Source organism: Phoenix dactylifera, chromosome 8, assembly GCF_051530095.1.
Source record: "Phoenix dactylifera cultivar Ajwa chromosome 8, Ajwa_hap1_PhDact_Kaust_v1.1, whole genome shotgun sequence".
In the NCBI taxonomy this organism is placed as follows: domain Eukaryota; kingdom Viridiplantae; phylum Streptophyta; class Magnoliopsida; order Arecales; family Arecaceae; genus Phoenix; species Phoenix dactylifera.
The window spans coordinates 29,194,490-29,215,000 of NC_143197.1; the positions used below are offsets into that span (position 1 = coordinate 29,194,490).

A 20,511-nucleotide genomic window follows, 5' to 3' on the forward strand; every position below is an offset into this window, starting at 1 on the left:
AGGCTGAGCCCTCCAATTCTTAGGTCAGTAAAAATTTTGTGAATAGAAAATAAAGGAAAAAGAAGAACAGAGTATATAAAGATAGAATATCCTCTAGCCCAGATTATTTTTCGTTTGTTGTTATTGTTATTTTTTTTGGAAAACTATTCGAACCTATTTATAGTTAGAGTCTGAATCTTCTAAAATTGTATCCTAACACACTCGAGATCGTACCGTAGTGGACTACTGATATGGCGTAACAACTCTAAAAACGTGCTACAACAATCTAGCATATGGCGAGATCATGCATATCTTTGAGACGATAGAAGCGGGAAGGCTCTATTCAGAATAAATTAGTGGTCGAGGTTGCGGAGCTGAGATGGAACAAAGTCGGCCTCAGAGGTTGAATGCTTCTGCTTTGCTTGGCTTGCCCTTCATATCTGATCAAGGAAATTGAGCCGAGCTGTCCTAGAAAATACAAGAGATAGGTGGGCATTTTAGTGGGCTAAAAATGCAATTTGGCCATTATGGAAGCACCACGTTAGAATTCCATCTGAAAAATCAATGAAGCAACAAATTAGTATTCTTTCATAAATTAGTTAAGCTATGAACTAATTCTTTTGACAAGCTGGGTTAACCTGGCAATGTTTGGCTCTCCATGATCCAAGTAAAAGCTCAAATCTAAGTCGAGGTTCATGCATAAATCTAGAGCTAGTCCCATCTTTCCATTTCTCCTAATTCTTTGCACATTCTGGGAAAAGAATGGAGCCAACCTTGAACTAGCTCGTGTCAATCATGTTCCTGGCCATCATGGTCATTTATCGCCAGACGGGTGATCCAAATTAGAACCGGTCCGGTTCCGTGGGAGACCCAATCTAAATTGGAGGGTATTTTCGGAATTAGGTATGCCGGAGGGGTATTGTGGTAAAAGATGGGGCTACTTTCGAAGGCGCTGATATAAGAATAATGGGGGTGGTTCTATATACACCCCCCCTATTGCTAAGGACACCCCCCAAAAACCAAAAAAAAAAAACCCAAACTAACCTTTAGTGTAATTACCATATTGCCCTTGAAATTTTCTCAGTACACCCCCCCTTCCTCCTCACTGCCGCCTCCTCCTCCTCCTCCTCCACCTCACTGCCGCCTCCTCCCCTCCCCCTCCTCCTCACTGCCGCCTCCTCCTCCTCCTCCTCCGCCTCCCCCATCACCCCTCCTCCTCCTCTTCCTCCCCCCTCCCCCCTGCGCCCGCTTCCTCCTCCTCCCCATCCCCCACCTCCCCGTCCTCCTCCTCCGCCTCCCCCCTCCTACCCCTCCTGATTCCCCGCCTCCCCCATCACCCCTCCCCCTCCTCCTCCTCCTCCTCCCCATCCCCCACCTCCCCGTCCTCCTCCTCCGCCTCCTCCTCCTCCTCCTCCGCCTCCCCCATCACCCCTCCGCCTCGTCTTCCTCCCCCCCTCCCCCCTGCGCCCGCTTCCTCCTCCTCCCCATCTCCCACCTCCCCGTCCTCCTTCCTCCTCCTCCCCATCCCCGACCTCCCCCCCCTCCTCCCCTCCACCTCCCCGTCCTCCCCCTCCACCTCCCCCTCCACCTCCCCGTCCTCCTCCTCCGCCTCCCCCCTCCTCCTCCGCCACCTCCTCTCACTCCTCTTCCCCCACCTCCCCGTCCTCCTTCCTCCTCCTCCCCATCCCCCACCTCCCCCTCCGCCTCCCCCCACCTCCCCGTCCTCCTCCTCCGCCTCCCCCCTCCTCCTCCGCCGGCGGGTGTTTTGGAGGGGAAGAGCGGGGTGGGGGGGGGGGTTTGGGGGGTGTAGAGAGCAATTTAGGTGAGGGGGTGGGAAGGGTGGGGGTAATTTAGGAATTTTTAATTTTTTAGGGGTGTCCTTAGCAAATGGGGGGGTGTAGAGAGTATTTAATTTTTTTTTAATTTTTGGGGGGTGTCCTGAGCAATAGGGGGGTGTATATAGAACCACCCGAATAATGGATGGGGTACATGGAAAGTAGCAGTACGGTCCTACCCTGTTTCTGGCCCTTGGATAAGTATCCAACGGTGAATAGAACGGCATCGGGGTTTGGATGATTCCTTCAATGATTGGTGTTTATTTTGTACATCGGGGACGCCCTCCCATATGCCTTCCCTTCCAGCCTGTCCCTTGGATTCGACGGGAACGGCCCCAGGGGTCCGTGGCCGTATCCAACTTCGCCGGGACCAAGGCCAGAGATGAACGGATTGGGGGTAGGGGGTGCCAACTTATAGTTATAGGCCAAGGCGAACTTAAATGAAGGCTTCCCACCGAGGCTTTTCAAGTGGATAAGGATTTATTGGAAGAAGCTTTACTAATTGAACATAAATTGAAGAAATTGGTGGCAGAAGCAGCTTTGACTTCTAAGGGAAAAGGATGGTCTCCTTGATTCAATTGGGAAACCCAAAGGAGGAGAACTCCAACTTTGGCATTTACTAAAGTGGGAGAAAAAGAGTCAAACCGCGACAAGATGTGACTCATATATATTGCTAATGAAACTGAAGCTTTTAACATGGTTTGGAGTGAAGTTGAGTACAATTTGGGCAGGTATTACCTATGTAAGACAGATTTTGACGGCTCATCTTATAGATATCAAGGATAATTCGGATGAATTCAAGATCAAAAAAGATAGCTGATGCAAACCATCTCTGAATTCAAGATAAAAAAAGATAGCTGATGCAAACCATCTCTTGCACGAAGGATTTCAAAGGAGCGTGTATCCTAGGTGCTAGGCATATCTACCAGCATGATTGTGGCGGATCACTTTAGAGAAGTAATATGGACCAATTTATTAGTTGTTCTGTTTGTTTTTCGTGATATTTTATTTTATAATTTTATTGGATGTATTCATATTAGACGTGTATGATACGTTCGTCTTATTAAAAAAAACAAAAGTTAAGCATTGAGAAAGATGTTTTTTCTAAATTCTAACAAAAAAGTTTTATAAATTAAAAAAAATGTGCAATCTTTTTTCAAGATTGAGAAACATGGCACCAATAAACAAGTTTTTTTCTTCCTTTTTTTTTTTGTTTTTTATGCAAGAATAAAGGCATTCACAAGCATTTGTAAGAAGCTAGAAGAGGATCAGAAAAATGAATGCGAGAGTTTTTGAAGTAATGTTGATATAGATGATGATTGAACATGGCATTAAAGAGGATCAGAAAAAACAAAAAAAAAACTTGATCAGGATCCCCCCAAAGTAATGATAAATAAATCAAATTCGATCTAAACTTTTAAGTATAAAATTAATTTCAAACAAAACTTGATCAGGATCCCAGCTCGTCTTCACCCTCACCCTCCCCCACCCTTGCCGCGAGTCACGAGCCACGGTTTTATTGGGCCACACTAGTTGCCTCGAGACCCATGGGATCCTTCGGCCGCACTTTTCCTTTAACCGAAGCCTTCTTAGGAATCATAACTTGGTAGGTGGCCGTGCACTAAAACCCAGAGAAGACATTCAAGAGCAAAATCTCCAACTGGCCCTGTTCCCACTCCGTAGCCCCTTACCAAGTAGGCGACAGCTGGGTTGAGGCCACTTGCTTTAGCCTTCCACATTTGTCCATTCCTAAATCTCCTTCACCGTCCATCCGCTTGTGGTGGGGTTGTCATCCCTTGGTGCCTTTGTTTCAACTTTCACCACATGCGAACCATGAATTAAACAACATGATTGCTTCTCCTCCCATGTCTTGTCTTCGGCTGCCAATATCACAGCAAGAAACAATTTGGGCGAGCAGAAAAAGTTAGGGTGCCTCTGTCTCCTTTTTTTGTCCTCTTGGTTTATCTGTATCTACACACACACACACACATATATTTGAGACCGATGAGTCCTAAACTTTTTTTTGCATAGCTTACTCATGATGACATAAAAGTTGTGGACTTTGGTTTTTGGAGCAACCATTTGTTGGGTCTTATTTTGTAGCAAGATGAAAAAAACTAAACAAGACTAGATCAATTAATTAAAGTGAAAGCTTGGGACAACCTCAAGCACTGTCCAAAGTTTTCTTTGGGTACCTCTGGCTCTCTCACAGGTTAGGCTCTTTGGCCAGGGACACAATGCGTCAGCTGAGATCGGCAGTTATGGTTTTGCCCGGCAAACTTGGTGTCCACCCCATGTTAATAAAGTTGTGATCATTTTTGCTCAGGATGTTATAAACTTGCATGACATTACGTACCAATACCAAATATGAGTGGCTCAGCTGTCTCCACTCAGGTTGGGAACAACTCTCGTGGTTGAAATGGCAGAACTGAAGCAAATATGGTAAAGCTCACTAACTTTTCTGTTCTTCTTGTGAATATAGACTAGTTTAAATTCACTGTTTATGAGGTGAGAATCTTTATTAGGATAGTAATCTAACGGGAAATATGAAGCCTATTGTATCATACTTATAACTATAGTTGTTCTCTATTTTGTAGTATTTGAAACATTAACTGCTAGTATTTGGCTAGTTCCAGTTGACAGTTTAGCTACTATATCACCTGCTTGAAGCCACCACTTTTTACTAGGTTGCAAGACTGCACCATGTTTTTTTCTGAGCTATACTTTAAAAAAGACTCAAACAAATTCCATGACAATACATCAACTTGATATAAATGATCCAACTGAGCTTTCAAGGTCCCCTGAGAATCACCTCTCCAGACACCATTCTCTTTCAACCACAAGCCAGCAATAATTTCCAAGTTTTTTAGCGCAAAGTTCCTTTCTAGTTTCCACTTTGGCTTGCTTTATATTGGCAGTTTCCTCTTTAACTAAAGGAAGATAGCCAAAAGAGATCAACTCGCTCTATGCACCGCAAACATGTTTTCAAGGAATACAGTGCATGGCCTCCTTCCTTTGCATTCCGATTTGCTGCAAGGGAATACTACACACACACACACACACACACACACAGAGAGAGAGAGAGAGAGAGAGAGAGAGAGAGAGAGAGAGCACTAAAAAGGGAAGAGAACATAAAACTTTGGCGATCACGATGGCTACAAGCAATTAGTGTTCAAGAGGATGTGGTGCTCTGTGATATCCCAAAAGTAATGGAGGTCAGCAGTCACTAGAGAATGGAACCAGACCATCCCCACACAAGGCCCCCAAAAAGGTAAAGGCCAGTCAAGAGCTCTCACCTAGCCAGCCTTGCACCACCTGTCACTCTGGCCTTATTCAACAATCATTATGATTCTGGATTTCTTATCTCCATGGATAATCATCGATTTATTTTTTCTTGCTCATTGTACTGAACCAACAATAAAAGGTATAAAGACTGAGCACTGCCCAGCCGCATTAATTAACCATCAATTAGTTAAAGATATAATTAATCAAGGACTCATGAGCATACTCATTGATTATTGCAGTCAACAATTTAATTCGGATAATGGTAAGATTCGACTGAATATATCGGCAACATGCAATTAACTACATACTTGTAACTAAAACCGCATGAAATAAAAAGAAAAGTGTCGTAAGTGACTTGTCAATGGAAGTGAGATCGGTGTTGCGAGAAAATTAATCTCAAATGAATTCGAGGAATAGCTAATCCATGGATCTAAATTTTAGATTTAATTAGACCCAAATTGAGATTGATTCCTCATATTCTAGATTACCCACTCTATATTTTGGAGCCATGTTGTTTTTTAATTAAACATTGCAAATTTTCAAGAAAAGACCAATGAGTTCTCACCTTTGCCATGGATTTAATTTTAGAACGTTTGAGGGGCTCTCTGTAGATTTTGTGGATGCTGTGAAAAGCAAGAGACGGCATTAGCTTCGTCCAGTTATTTCTCATTGGACGCATGCTATGTGCTGAGCTGGCAAGCAACAAAACCCCCTCCCAAAACCATCATCAAGCGGCTCGCTCGCGTAGTCGCGTGGCCTCGCTGCCGCTCCCCTCCCCCGCATCCAATCCATCCCCGTATTAGCCTCCGCGTTAGGCGGCCTCTCGTCCCCCGTGGTCCTTATCCACTTTATGCCCGTCCATCATCGATTGGACGGCCAGGGATCAGTCCCCAAGCCACGTCCGAGCCGTTACGTCGCCGAACTACCGTCAGGTAACCCGCCGCGTATCGGTCCGACGCCCAGGCTCGAAGCCTTGTTACGTGGGAAAGGGACAACCACGTGCCGACTTTAGGGAAGGAAAATTCCCTGCGCAAGGCGATCTGGGACGAGCTCCAGCTCACCATGAGACAGAATAACGGGATGGTACGGAGTCGAGACGGCAGGGATTCTCCAGGGGCATTCCGGGAAGGTTGAAGCTAAACGGTAAACCGAAAGCGGGGGCAGAAAGCGAACGGCGGCTCCCAAACTTTTTTTTGTTTTCAAATAAATAATCGAAAGTTCGAAACGATAAAAGCGGAGAGGAGAAAATAAAGAATCTAAAGAAATTACTCGATAAAATTTCATAAAAGAGTCCCCTTTCACTCTCTCTTGAGAAAAAAAAATAAAAAAATCGCTCATATTTTAGTTCAGAAGACGGTGGGGGGTTAATGGTTATGTATTTATTTGCTTTCCTAGCTAGCTCGCTTTCTTTGCTTCCGCCATTTCCCTCTGCCGCCATCCTCTCCAAATCCTAGGGTTTCCCGACGGCTCCGGAGGTCCCCTAGAGTTCTACAGAGCTGGATTGGGTTTCGCTCCTCCGGAGAATCTCCATGCGCCGCTGGCCCTGCGGCTTCGTGGATTAGCTCGCAAGCTCCGTCGGTCGGCTCTTGGAGGCGAGGGGGAGGGGGAGGAGAGAATTCTTGGATTCTTCTTGGGTTAGGGTTAGGGTTAGGGTTAGGATTTCTCTTTTGGGGCGATGCGGGAGGAGGCGAGGCTGGGGCAGGGGTGAGGCGGGGGGACGGGTTTGTTTAGATGGCGTTGGGAGATCTGATGGCGGCCCGGTTCTCTCAGTCTTCGGCGTCATTGTCGAACCACCTGGACGAGTTCTCCGGAAACCGGGAGGACGGGGATGCCGCCGGCCAGAGGAGGGATTCCGAGGCCGCCGCTGCCGGGGCGGCGACCACCAGCATGGCGTACCTGCCGCAGATCGTGGTGCTCTGCGACTTCAGGCACGAGGGGTTCGAGGATTGCATGCCTTCAGGGCCGTCGGAGAGCGGGTTGGTGTCGAAGTGGCGGCCGAAGGATCGGGTAAGTGGCTGTTTCTGTTTCTTTGCTATAATTTCTTATCTCCTTTTGAGGGAGTTCGTCATGCTGCCATGAGCTGCTATTTTTTGTATATTGGTTCTCTTCGGTTGAGAATAAATGCCATCTCTAGCTCTGTTGGTACCATAAGTTCCTATTCTTGAGCGAAATCCCTCAATTTAGGAGAAAATAGAGAACGACAAGTAAAAACAAAAGATAGGAGGAAAAAAAAAAAACAAAAGATAGGAAATATAAGTAACCGGTTAATATTTTCCTTCTTTGGAGAGCTGATTGTTTGGCGACCCAAGTAAGCTGCCCTGTTACATTAATTAGTGAATTGAGAAGTGTCGTCTTTTGCTAAATTTATGATGGCGATAGTTACTGGGAGCCAAGAAAGCGTATTCTTGCTAGGCTGTCTCTGTTTCATATGATTTCTTGAAGTAGTTGCTTAAGTTCTTGTGCTTAATGGATAAGGCAATGACAGGTCTGCACATTGCTTGAGCAGAGAGCTTTATTTCAGATGTATTCGCTCTATTAATAATGTCGATACCGTTGCAGGATCATAAGGTCTGGGTTAATATCATGTCTTGCAAGCAAGCACCCTTTATTGATGGTAACTTGACTGGGATTGATCCTACAACTGATCATGCTCTTCATATGTATTGAACTGTGCTGAGACTCATTTTATTTGATTAATTGGTTTTTGACTTCTAGAAGTATACTATGGCCAGCAATAAATTGTAATAAATATCTCGCACAAGAGACAAGCTTCCCTGGATATCCGAGTTTTTAGTCGGAGAAAGAGGCTTGTCGTGCAGTTGAAAGAAATTTATATTATCTCTATTACGCCATGGAGTTAAGATTGGCAACCCCTATCCTTGTATTCTATTATGGAAAATAATGGGATGCCATTTTTGAGGGTGATTACTGTTTATTTAGACATTTCAAAAGATTAGGATTGCTTTCTATATAGAACCGAGCGATTCTAATGGTCTTCGTTGAGGAAAAATAATATGTTTTCATCAAGATTAGAAGAAGAGGATGGAAAAAGATGGGCCCTTATGCTTATTAAAATTTTGTTATGATAGCATTGATCCTGCTTTTGCCTTTTTCAGGAGTGTTTTTCATCATTCATTTTTTCCCCCTCTTCATACATTTTATTAGTCAAACACATCTCAGGGGACTTATTTTTTAGTATATAGATATAGTGATTTGTAGACTGACATTTGTTTATTGAACATATGATATAGCTTGGGTTGAGGATCATGTGTCTCAAGCATAGGAAGCTTCTGGATGAACAGTTGAGTTCTACCCAAGCTTTGAAGTCTTGATGTTTGTTTCAGTTTGATTGAGCCCTTTTGAATTTCAATTTTGGCAGTTGAGTTCTGAATTTTGTAATTTCCGTAAAAAATCAAGACTTAAGGAAAATTAGAAAATAATATCACATATAATATGAAGCAAAATCATGAAAGATACAAAATTCTAAACAAGCTAAATTTTTAATAAAAACCAATAAAAACAAAAAAATATCGTCGCACATCAGCTTAAATTCCATTGCTTAATTATTTGTTAACAAATTGAAACATTAAAGAGACAACTCTGTATATAAGTATCTGTATGAGTAAAATATATGAAAGCAAAACTGCATTATTTATTTGCATACTATTTCTAACTTGATATAATGATTATTATCATTGCAAGTTACAGATTAACTTCAAAATTTTATCTCTGCACTCCAATTGAGTTCTTTGGTCTTTTCAACTAAAAATTGCTTGATGGTATTTTGGCTTGAGGAAACAAGAAATCAATTTGATGTTTGCTCTATTGGATGTTAGATGAAGTCAGGGTTTTGGATCTTCTTCTGACCTAAAGCAGCCATCAAAGATAAACTTAAGAAGGAAAAAGGTCCATTGCGCAAATAGTTTGTGAAGAATTCAAGGAGCATAGCAGAATTAACCATTTCATGATTAATTCTATTTGGCTAGGATGAATTCTAGTAGAAGAAATATCAGTTTGAAAAGAAAACACTAGTGACTAGGTGTAATTCACATAGAAGAGTAGTATCGCTATGTGAGTCAATCTTTTGACTAAAAAAAAACTATGACAAAATTGATGTCAAATACCTAAATTTACTCAAGGAAATGAAGAAATGATATATAAATGACACTAACAAGTCAATAACTAATAATTATGTTATCGACGATTAATTTTGGCTTTGTATGGAATGGCCAATAATAGATTTTCACTGTCTAATTTCATGTGAAACCAACTGAACGAATCAAACTCAGAATTTGCAGCAAGTTTTGGTTCAAGTTTGGCTAAATAATCTATTTTGGCCTTAGTAGATTGATTCATGTTGAAAATTAAGATGTCTTTTCTAGGCTTGATTTCCATGGCCAATACGGGCTCGGCTTTGATTTGGAGGGCCTAGTCCTATCATTTTTGGAAGCTTTTAAGTTTCTTGGTCCATATTCCGAGCTTAGATTTTAATTGTTTTTTTTAATTTCTATTGCAAATTATGGAAGACTATCACTTAGTTTGACTTGCATGTGGGTGATTGGAGTACTTTTCGGGCTTGCCCATCATTGATCTAGTTAGCATATTGGATCTTGGATCTTAAATCGTTATTTCTTGCCTTGTGCACTTGTCTTGCTGCCATGATGTGAACAATCATCTTCTATTTTTCTCTTTTGATCCTACCCAGGAAATAAAGAATCTTGACCGTGGGACTTGAGTAAAAGAATGAGGAGGAGGAAGAAAAGTAGACCATTTATTTATTTACTTCTTTATTTTTGGTAGTGTGAGTAGACTATTTATTGGATGATTAGTCTTGAAGGATATATTGATTTTTAACTATTAAGAGGAGTTGTTATTTGTTTTAGATAAGAGGGGATATTGCATCCACTTTTCATTACCAAGATGAGAAACACATATACCATATAATAAAATAAGAAAAAATAAGTTAACCAAAGGAACTATTAGGAGAATATGTGTATCTTTTCTTAACAAAATATGGTCCCAGTCTATAGACATATATTGTAAGTTTTCTTTGATACTACTTGATTTTCTAATGCCTTCCTTTGTAGGCTCATTCACCGATCTCCTATATCCCACAAAGCGACATAAAAGTTGATGCTTCAAGCTCCTTTATCTTATGCTCATGGTTTGTCTTTGAACTTTTTGAAAGCACTTCAGATTGGCCCAGTGGCTCTATTCAACGAATGGATTGTAGATTCCATTTGCTCGTGGCGTAGTACTTGACATCATCTTGATGATTAGGTTTTATTGCACTAACCTCCTGTTGTTTATGTGGCATTGACTATGAACTTTCAATGTGGATGAAGGTACGGTTGTTGACATGTGCTTATGTTTACACCTAAATTTAGGGACTGCAGACATCTTATTAAAATTTTGGTGATCAACATGAGCACTATGATGGATAGAAGTATGTAAACCCAGGATTTTGTTTTGGCCCACCAGTTGGTATTGTGGTCTTTAAACCATGTTGATGTTGCTTTTCTCTTATCATCAATAGATCTAGTTTGGCTAGTTTAATGATATGGCATTCTCTAATGATTACTCCAATATCGAGATGGTATATGGCATGCACAGCTTTGAGGATTGAGGAAAGGTGATGCAAGGTTAGGATGAGGGCCAGGGGAAGCAAGGGTTTTGCTCATTTGGTTGTGGAAGCATGTGGTCTAAGGTTGTTTAAAGTTAGAAGACAAGTCAAGGTTTGAACTGCAAATGAGACATGTTGAGTCCTCTTCTACCTCAGGAAGGAATTTGTATTGTCTATTTAGCAAGAAAACAATAAGTACGTACATTTTTAAAAAAATTATGCAAGTAGATCTATCTCAAAAGAAATAGCTGGTATCTTATTGATCAATCACTTGATTTGACTGGAGTTGCGTTGGCCTCCAAAAGGGTTCCTTGTGTCTTTTGATGTTGCATTAGTTTTAAGAAGGATTTTTTTCTCCTTTTTTTGAGTTGTACTCGAAGGAAACTCTTAGAGTTGCACCATAATGAGGGTAGAGTCACACCAACAAAGAACACTCGGATAAAGTTTCCAAAGTTCAAAGCTTCATTTACTTTTTATGAAAAGTGACGAGCATGTATGATCTTTATCATTTCTTAAGGCCCCTTTTATCAATTGGACTCATGGTGGTGTCTAGACCTCATCTACAAAAAGCCGTAGAAGGAAAGGATTCAAGCAAATTTGACACCCTAAGGTGATTTTATGACATTTGGAGCCTTTGAAGACACTTGTAACACCCCTAGAATCAACGGATAGCTATATGTTGCCTCAAATAAGTTTCCTACCTTGTTTAGGACTAAAAGAATAGTATCTTAACTAGGGTATGCTATCTCGATACCGGGCTCCGTACTGGTTCCACTCTATCACTGTGTCGGTACGTCCGGTGCGGAGGCCGGTTTGGCGTACCGACACTCGGTACGCCTCCTGTATCATATACGAGTACCGATCTGGTATGGTATAGTATGCCTCCTATCGTCCGGTTTGGTACCATATGGCGTACCGTGATCCTAATTTTGATGGTTGGTCTTGAATTGTCAAATCTTCTAATTGAGCTATCAAAATTCATGATTGCTTTTGCATCACTTACACGACTTTGGTATTTTTGACCTTATTTTTAACTCTAATTGATGAGATCAGGGGAAGCTAATTGGATGTGGATCAAATGGAAGCGGTTTGGTCCCAAAATTTTCCAGGATTGACTAAAGGAATACTATGCCCATATCTTCTTTCACTAGTTGTAGGTGCGCTTATTGCCAAAATTTATGACAATCTTTCATGGTTTCTATTATTTGTAAGTGAAATAGTGTTTGGCAAGAGTAGAGGTTTAAATGCTAAATTAGAATCATGGAGGAAATTCCCTAAAGGATGAGGACCTAAAAGATAGAAGAACAAATGTAGAGTCTTTCAAATGCAGTTTCATGGAAATAAATTGAGGCTATATGTATGTTGAATGATGAAAGATAACCTAGACCTAAAGTAGAGAGAGAGAGAGAGAGAGAGAGGAGAAAGATGAAGACATTTCTACTAATGGTGTAGAGTAAAAGTTTTTTGGATGATGTGGAGAGGTGTTTTATGGGAAATGTGACTAATGAATTTCTTGGTGATTTACCGGAAAATTTTAGAGAATGATCATAGGAAACTATGTCGTAGGAATCAAAATATTGGGAAATGAAGAGTGTCAATGCAAATGAGATTGTTGCAGCTAAAATGAGAAGCTAAGATGGATGTATAGTAATTAGGAAGCATATAGTGAGAAACGAGCATGTTAGAGGGTTTACGGCACTTGGAGACAATCAAAATAATGAAATGCCCATCAAGATGGTATAGGTATGTGGTGAAAATCTGACAAGGCTTTTGTAAACAGAGGTGCTTGAATTTGCATTGAAGGCTATCTTAGCTGACACTGATGGGAGTTTTGGCAAATAATTTCAAAAAAATTGCAGTGGCAGTGGAACACCAAAGCTAGTCCTTAACAGGAATATGCTTTACGAGGGTTCATCACATACAAAGCTTGATAAATTTGGTTATTTCTATTTGGATTATATATATATATATCTACACTATATTAATAAATGAGGGAGGAATATGCCATTTTATGTTCCACTATCAAATTTTGTGACCAGAATAACCCTAGTTTCTCTCTTCACGAGTATCTCCAAGAAAGAAAAAATGACTAAGGTGGTTAGATATATAATTCATGCACACCTCTCTTTGTTTATGTGCTTTTGTTTAATCTACACTCTTATCTGCATGATTTCTCCTACACATCCCACGCTAGTTGAACTCTATTTTAAAAAAAAAGCTATCTCTCACTGCATCCCCAATACATTGGACTCTTTAAATTTTTTAAAAATTAACAAAAACATCAATGCTCTTTCTCCAGTCCACATTTTTATCAAACTCTTTTTTTTAATAAAAAAATATTTTCTTAACGTGAATTGCATTTGTCCGGTTTCTAGTATATGCATGCATGTATGCCTGTACATATGTATATATTTGTAGTCATGGCTGCACATGCTTTGTGTATCATGACGTTATGTCCAGCTTAACAGAGAGAATTTTTAATTTACTGAAATATTGAGCTTATAATGCATGACTTTACCACTGTAATTTACAATATCTTAGTGATTGGTTATCTCTGTTTCTCTCCACCATGCTGTCATGGAGATAAACTTGGTCCTCTTTAGTCTTTAATGGATTATAGCCATTGTATTTCAAGCTTTCCTTCTTTGAATCTTTACAATACCTTTTAACCAACTCTTAGTGTTACCCAATCTAGATGGAGTCCATAAGTCTGTAGCATTATTTTAATTGATTTTAATTTTTGAACTTCCATATTTGATTGACTATGAGTTTGTAGTGCAGATGAAGACGGAATATGTGGCACTTGTTTTATGTTTAAATATTGGTGTTGATCCACCAGATGTAATAAAAATCTCCCCTTGTGCGAGAATGGAGTGCTGGATAGGTAAAGTCGGTTACTACCACTAGTTTCTTGTTACTATCAATATATCTGTATTCTGTTCTATTGCTGCTAATTTTTATTATTAGTGTCTTCTGCTACCATCTTAGATGAGTTAGCTTCTTAATGTTTTACAATGAGTTTTTCACCTTAAAAGATTTTATTAATATGCATCTCCTTTCATTGTCACATTTTAGAAAAAAGGCAGACTATAGACTACAACAAGGGCATCATTAAAAAATTGCTGCATATTTGCAGCCCTGCAACTCTCCACCCCCCAACCCAAGAAAAAAAGGTTCTGCATGTTGTGGGTTTGCATGCATGTGTGCACACGTGCATGTCTCTGCGTAGTGTCTATAGCTGCATCTTTATGGTCCAAAACACATTTTATCATGAAACCACAAAATCTCTCTATTATGTGTATGCTATTATGCTTTTTTTCACAGTAAGCCAGAACATTATATGGTCATCGTTAATGACGTGTAGTGTTCCTAACCCCACCCCTTCACTTCGATATCAAATTTATGATCCTAGCACTTTGGGATTGTATGATATTTATGCATTTCTAATAGCATTTGTGTTTACTATATGATAGTAAATCATTTGAAATTATTGCTGGAAATATTTCTGTCATGGTACGCCATACCGTACTGAACCAGGCGGTATGAGCGTACCATACTATACCGGTTTGGTACCGGTACACGGTATGGATGGTGTATCGACGCTTGGTATGCCCAACTGTTCAAAATTTGCTGAACATAGATAATTGCAAAATAAAAAAATAATGCCATTTTTTTCACAGTAAATAATGGGATCAGGTTTGCTTCCGATTGGATCAAGGATTGTGGTATGTTCTAGGGTTTTCTCTGATGTATTCTGTGCAAAAATGGCTTTAATGATTTCTAGATACAACTGATTGATTGATCGATCGAATCTTTAATTAGTTTCCTGAGGTGATTCCTTGTTTCCCACATTTTAATGTTGTCAAATCCATATGAACTTGGCTTAGAGAGCACCAATAAATCAAGCTCTCAACACTGGTGATGCATGACTAATTGGTTAATGACCTTTAATAAGTGGAAACAAAATTCCTTGTTAAAATTTTGAGATGAGTTTGTATGGATTATTTTATGAGATTCCCCTTCTTGTCAAGGAGATTCAAGTGATTGTATTTCTTGTCCAATGGCAAAATACTACCTTGGAAGATTGCATCTAGCTTTGACAAGCGAGGCACATTGCTGAAGACAGTTTATTAATTCACATTCCTGGAATGTCGATGGATGATAAATTCTTTGGTTGGGTGGGTGTGGGTGAATTAATCTAATTTAAAGGTTTCTTGAATACATAAGATACGTTTTTTAGAAAGAGAACTTTAATATATTAACCTGCAAGTTGTCCGGTAGCACTATATTTTGACCTTTCTATGTCCCAAGAGATGCCATAGTCTCAATGAAGGTTACTTTATAAGAACATATCCACATAAATACCTCTGAGAACTATTATTGTCATTTTTACCTTTAAAAGGATCAACATTATTTTCTTTCTGCATGATATCAAGGAGAATAGCCTAAAAACCAAAATTATCTTTTCTTAGATATCTATGGTGAAAACATCGTGTCATCATCCCTAGATTGGGGAAAAGATTGAGAGAGTGAGGCATTTAACTAGTAAGTGGTATATGAAATAATTTTTTTAATTGATTGCTTTGTAATTTATGTTTCTTGCCCCTAAAATAAACAAGGTAATTTGCTTCCTTGGTAAACACCTCAAATTTTGGGATCATTGTTGCTCTTCTTCATCGGCAAATGTTGTGATCCAAGCAAAAGCACTTGCTTAAATATGTTCTAGCCTATGGTGATCTAGTATATGGTATAAATGAATGTAGCAAGATATTGTTGTTTCTGGTTGCCTGAATAAAAATTCATTTCATTAGTTTGGAGAAAAAGCTTAGATTGAGAGACTCTGGCTTAGGTTTGGTCCACCTTCTTAGGAAGCACTAGAGTTGTCATGCCCATCGGCCCCATCCCACTACCATATTGAAAATAAAGTGAATGCAACAATCTAGAAACCCTATTGAACACATTAATTATGCCTAGGCTTGCCTTTCATTTCAAGTAGTTAACAATCTCTTCTAAGTCTCAGATTGTTATCACCGAGGTTTATTGTACCAGTGCATACCGATTAACCGTATCATCTCGATATCGAGCCAGTATACAGTACGGAGGGTGTACCGACACTCGGTCATGGTGTGCTCTCCCGACCCGAGCTGGGCGATACAGGGCATACCGTATCGTACCTATTTGGTACCGGTATCCGGTACAGATGGCGTACCGAGTATCGGTATGCCAAAAAAAATTATGTATCGTACCGTACCGACACTGTGCTAGTGTAACACTGGTACGGGATCCGGCACTGAGACGGCGAATCTTGCACTCGGTACACCAGACCAGCCTCAATACATGACATATTGACATTGTAATAGGATGGTACAGATCTGGTGAACCTTAGTTTTCACCTTACTTCTTGTGTTTTCTAGACCATTCTCATAATCTTGCCTTAATGTGGTTCAACAGCCCGTTATGTTTTGATTTATATGCATGACACACTACATTTTTTTCTTGGAATTTTGTTCCACTACCATGCCATTGGTGGTCTTGTCTCTTTGATTTCGCACTGGATTGTTCTTAGATTGCTATCATTTTTTTTGCTATAGCATTACTCTGTTCCTGGAGTCTTGCTGTCGGTCTTCCTATCTGACATAACCATTTTGGTTGGCCCTGCTCTATTCATCCACTCTTCATTTACCTTCAGCTTGAGCATCGCCATGTTTTTATTTTTTTGTGTGTTTTGAACTTTTGGCAGAAACATCCTTATGTGCCACCTTAAGATTCTTGCAGCTTTGGGACTGTTGTGCACCAACTCCTTGTGCATCAGCAATATCTAAAGATGCTTCATTTTCTTGAGGTAACTACCATGAGATTTAGCTACATTTCTTGCCTTGTTTGGCAACCATAGTTGGCTAATCTCTCTTTGATGTTTTCATTTTAATAGTTTTGTTTGCATCTGCTCAAGGTGCTTCATATTTCATTAATGTGCTTGTTGATAATTGGTGTCATCGGTCAGCTAGCTTGCTTTGCTGGCAATCACATGCTGGCTGTTTCACCTTCACCAACCTTGTTAGGCAGGATTTCTACTAAAATGATTTACATTTAAAGTTTCTTTTTCGGTTTTTTGAGTGTTACTTGAGATTTTATAGAGAAGTTGGTCCCATTCTCTCCATTTTCTTTAAAATTGTCTTCATTGTTAGGTTTGCTTTACAAATTTAGATCATGTGCCGCATTGGGCCTTGTCGTGTGGCAACTCTGCAGCTTTTGTTTTGTTAACTTTTCTGATGCATCTGTGCTATCATGGCAATTCCACCATAGCCTTGTGTATTCTATTTTCATCTTGGCCTAATTTATTTTCTCTGCAGTGTGCAGTTTGCCCCATAATCAGTCATATTCTCACAATATTTGCTGCACTGCTTGTCATGATTTTCCTTTTCTTTCAACTGTTGGATCTATTGTTGGCCTGTACTTCTTGTGGCAAATGCTTGATTTATTCACTACCTAAGTTAGGAGAGGAGCAGGGTTGAATGAGGGTGCTAGAGGAAAATTAGTGGAATAGCTTCTTGCTTCTATGCCATGACAGCACATACATGATGTGTCTGTCTAATTATGCACCACTCAATCTTTATGATACTTTACGTTTCTATGTTCTAAGATTTGCAAAGCTGATCCAAATGTTTTGGAGAATGCGTGATGCTTACGGTTATGGTTGGCAGGTTTGCATTTGGGTGCTTTTTGTGCACCCATTTGTGTGGTGTCTTTCTTAGTGTGTGAGCCCTTTCTCATCTATCGAATCTGGTTTTACATGCCCTAGCAAGATTTCACAAGCAATACAACTCTTTCTCCTGATGGTTCATTTTGACTCTTATGATTAGTATTGCAATCATATGGATAATGACTTCAGCACTTGTTTTCCTGCATTTCTTCCTTGGTTGATTTCCTAAAGGATGAATGGTTTTTATTTCTTCTTGGCTTGTCAGATCCTTCTTCTATGGCTGCTCCAAAGGCTCTTGAGACAATTGGAAAAGCCTTGCATGCTCAATATGAACGATGGCTACCTCGGGTAAGGCTTGTTCAATCTTGTGGTATGCTATGTTATTATATTAACTCGTTTATGCAGTTAAGAGCTGTCAATGTGTAACAGGCTCGATACAAACGTCAACTTGATCCTACTGTGGAGGAAGTGAAGAAGCTTTGTACTACCTGCCGCAAATATGCTAGGTCAGAAAGAGTCTTATTTCACTATAATGGACATGGAGTACCAAAGCCTACACCTAATGATGGAATTTGGGTTTTTAATAAGGTCTTATCTCTGATTTTAATCACCTATTTTTATATTGTTATATTTACTCTAGGACAACTGTTTAAAATGTTATTTTTTTTCACTCTGTTTCAGAGTTATACACAATATATTCCATTGCCTATCAGCGACCTTGATTCTTGGTTGAAAACACCATCAATATATGTTTTTGATTGCTCAGCTGCAGGGATGATTGTCAATGCTTTTATGGAGGTTTGCTCTACTTACTAATAACTGTCTCGAATGGTTAAATTTATAATTTTTCTGTGGAAGCCTTTATTGCATTATTTCATGATATTAACATTCTTTTTTTGATGTGGGAACTTGTGTTCTCATATTTTTTAGCGCATAGAGTGGAACTCTTCTGATGCATCTGCTTCATCAAAGGACTGCATTCTGCTTGCTGCCTGTGAAGCACATGAGACTCTTCCTCAGAGTTCCGAATTTCCTGCTGATGTGTTCACATCCTGTCTAACAACACCTATTCAAATGGCATTACGTTGGTTAGTCTCTTCCTTATGCTTTACTCAATTGCTATGCACCAAGTTCTCTAGAAGAGCATATGAACCATTTCTGCAAGTGGGTGCTCTTTGGCAGTGCAACTGGGTTATGCTTTTCCTGTTTTATCATGTCTTGTTGTTACCATGTTCTATTTTCTGGAGTGTCGGTCATATTGCTGTCACCATGTATGGAGCTTCTTTGTTGCTTATTCCATGCCTTTTACTTGGTTGCTTGAACCCTACTCTTGGTTACTAGAAGCTACTTTTATGGTCAAACTTGATCTATGCCAGCCAAATATTAAGTACATAATTATAGCAGCATGTACAACTTTTCATAATGAGAACCACTGCTTGTTGTCGTTATGATTTAAGATTGTTTTCTTTTATTACTTAGGTTTTGTTCTCGCTCGTTACTTCGTGATTGGCTTGATCACTCTCTCATAGACCAGATTCCTGGTCGCCAAAATGATCGAAAAACACTTCTGGGGGAACTGAACTGGATTTTCACTGCTGTCACTGATACAATAGCATGGAATGTATTACCTCATGGTATTAGATCATTTGATTATTGTTATGCATTTTCTACATAATTTTTCGAAGGAGTGAAATGTTGATATGTAAATGACAATGTGCAGATATTTTCCAGCGGCTATTTAGGCAAGACCTGCTAGTTGCTAGTCTCTTTCGGAATTTCTTACTTGCTGAGCGAATAATGCGAGCTGCAAATTGCTCTCCAAATTCATATCCATTGTTACCATCGACTCATCAGCATCATATGTGGTAGCCACATGGAGCTATTAGCTTTGTATAATTAGACATCAGTCCTTATTTTTTCTTTTCTTATTAGAGTTTGCACATTTCAGGGATGCATGGGATATGGCGGCCGAGATTTGTCTCTCTAAACTTCCACAATTAATTGCTAATCCAAATGCAGAGTTTCAGGTTTTGTGATATTAAGATACTTGCAGCATTATGAATGCAACTGCCATTTATCTTTATAGTATGACCATCAAATGTTAAACAGCGTTGTCATGTTTTATTGCTATGATGTTTGCTGACATTTCTTATTTTCTGTATATCAGCCTAGCCCATTTTTCACAGAACAATTGACAGCTTTTGAAGTGTGGCTCGACCATGGCTCTGAACACAAGAAGCCGCCTGAGCAGTTGCCTATAGTTCTTCAGGTGAGGCACTTATTTGCTTTATTTGATACATATTTGCTTTCTTAATGGGATGTTTTTCATTTTAATCAGTTTTGCATAATGCTTTTCTACTCTCAAATGGTTATTAACGTATTAATTGTTCATGGTATTAATGATCAAACATGGTGCTAAACTATCTTAACATGGTGCAAAAGCAAAATGGATCAACTTAACATAATATAGTGGATTTGTGATGGTTTAAGAGGCTTGTATTAAGGTAGCATTATAGCAACACTATGAGTTAATGAGCAGAGGTTACAGCAATATTACTGCAAAATTTAAAAAACAATGCAATCTTTTGACGGGATGACAGGCTTGTAAGTGAGCTGAGATTGTACCCTAAGGTTGATCATTTAAGAAGAGAAAAGATTGTGCATTTGAGCTGTGATGGTATTGCAAGAAGCTGCACTAGTTTAAAATTATGGAAGTGGCACGTGCCAGTGAAAGCAACTAGGTAGGTGACAGATCTAGGTGGATGGGTCAGAGCCTTGAGCTGTTCAAATTGTCAAGATGACTTCTAGAATTGTGAAATTGATAATGTGGGATGGTAGATCAATGAGTTTTATGACTTGAAGTGGCAATGGGATTCAATGGCTGAAAAAGTCAGCTGGAATGTCAGTAAGCTGAGCCAGTCAATCTCAATATAAACCAGAAGGTGAATTATGGAGCATCATTGCTACACTATAATTCCCTGGTGCCAAGTATTTACATGTATTCTTTGCATCCCTGAGATGCTATTGGTAGCAGAATAGGTTAATTACCTAGAAAATTGCAAGAAAAATTAAAGGACTAATGTCACAAG

At 39.7% G+C, this 20,511-nt stretch overlaps 1 protein-coding gene across 10 annotated transcripts in view; it reads left to right on the plus strand.

The window, feature by feature from the left end:
* Window positions 1-6,339: 6,339 nt before the first annotated feature.
* LOC103714392 (regulatory-associated protein of TOR 1-like) overlaps window positions 6,340-20,511 on the plus strand; it is a 41,492-nt gene continuing 27,320 nt past the window's right edge. For 2 of the 10 annotated variants that reach the window (XM_088703421.2, XM_088703423.2), the window contains exons 1-10: window positions 6,382-7,106; window positions 13,504-13,606; window positions 17,688-17,770; window positions 17,852-18,010; window positions 18,104-18,220; window positions 18,353-18,510; window positions 18,902-19,056; window positions 19,143-19,287; window positions 19,371-19,449; window positions 19,590-19,691. In XM_088703421.2, coding sequence (XP_088559547.2) covers window positions 6,831-7,106; window positions 13,504-13,606; window positions 17,688-17,770; window positions 17,852-18,010; window positions 18,104-18,220; window positions 18,353-18,510; window positions 18,902-19,056; window positions 19,143-19,287; window positions 19,371-19,449; window positions 19,590-19,691 — 1,377 coding nt within the window. In that variant the 5' untranslated portion in view covers window positions 6,382-6,830. Of the gene's footprint in view, window positions 7,107-10,359; window positions 13,607-16,462; window positions 16,565-17,687; window positions 17,771-17,851; window positions 18,011-18,103; window positions 18,221-18,352; window positions 18,511-18,901; window positions 19,057-19,142; window positions 19,288-19,370; window positions 19,450-19,589; window positions 19,692-20,511 lie in introns of those variants that run through there. The other 8 variants (XM_008801619.6, XM_088703427.2, XM_088703424.2 and 5 more) reach the window with 8 other exon arrangements.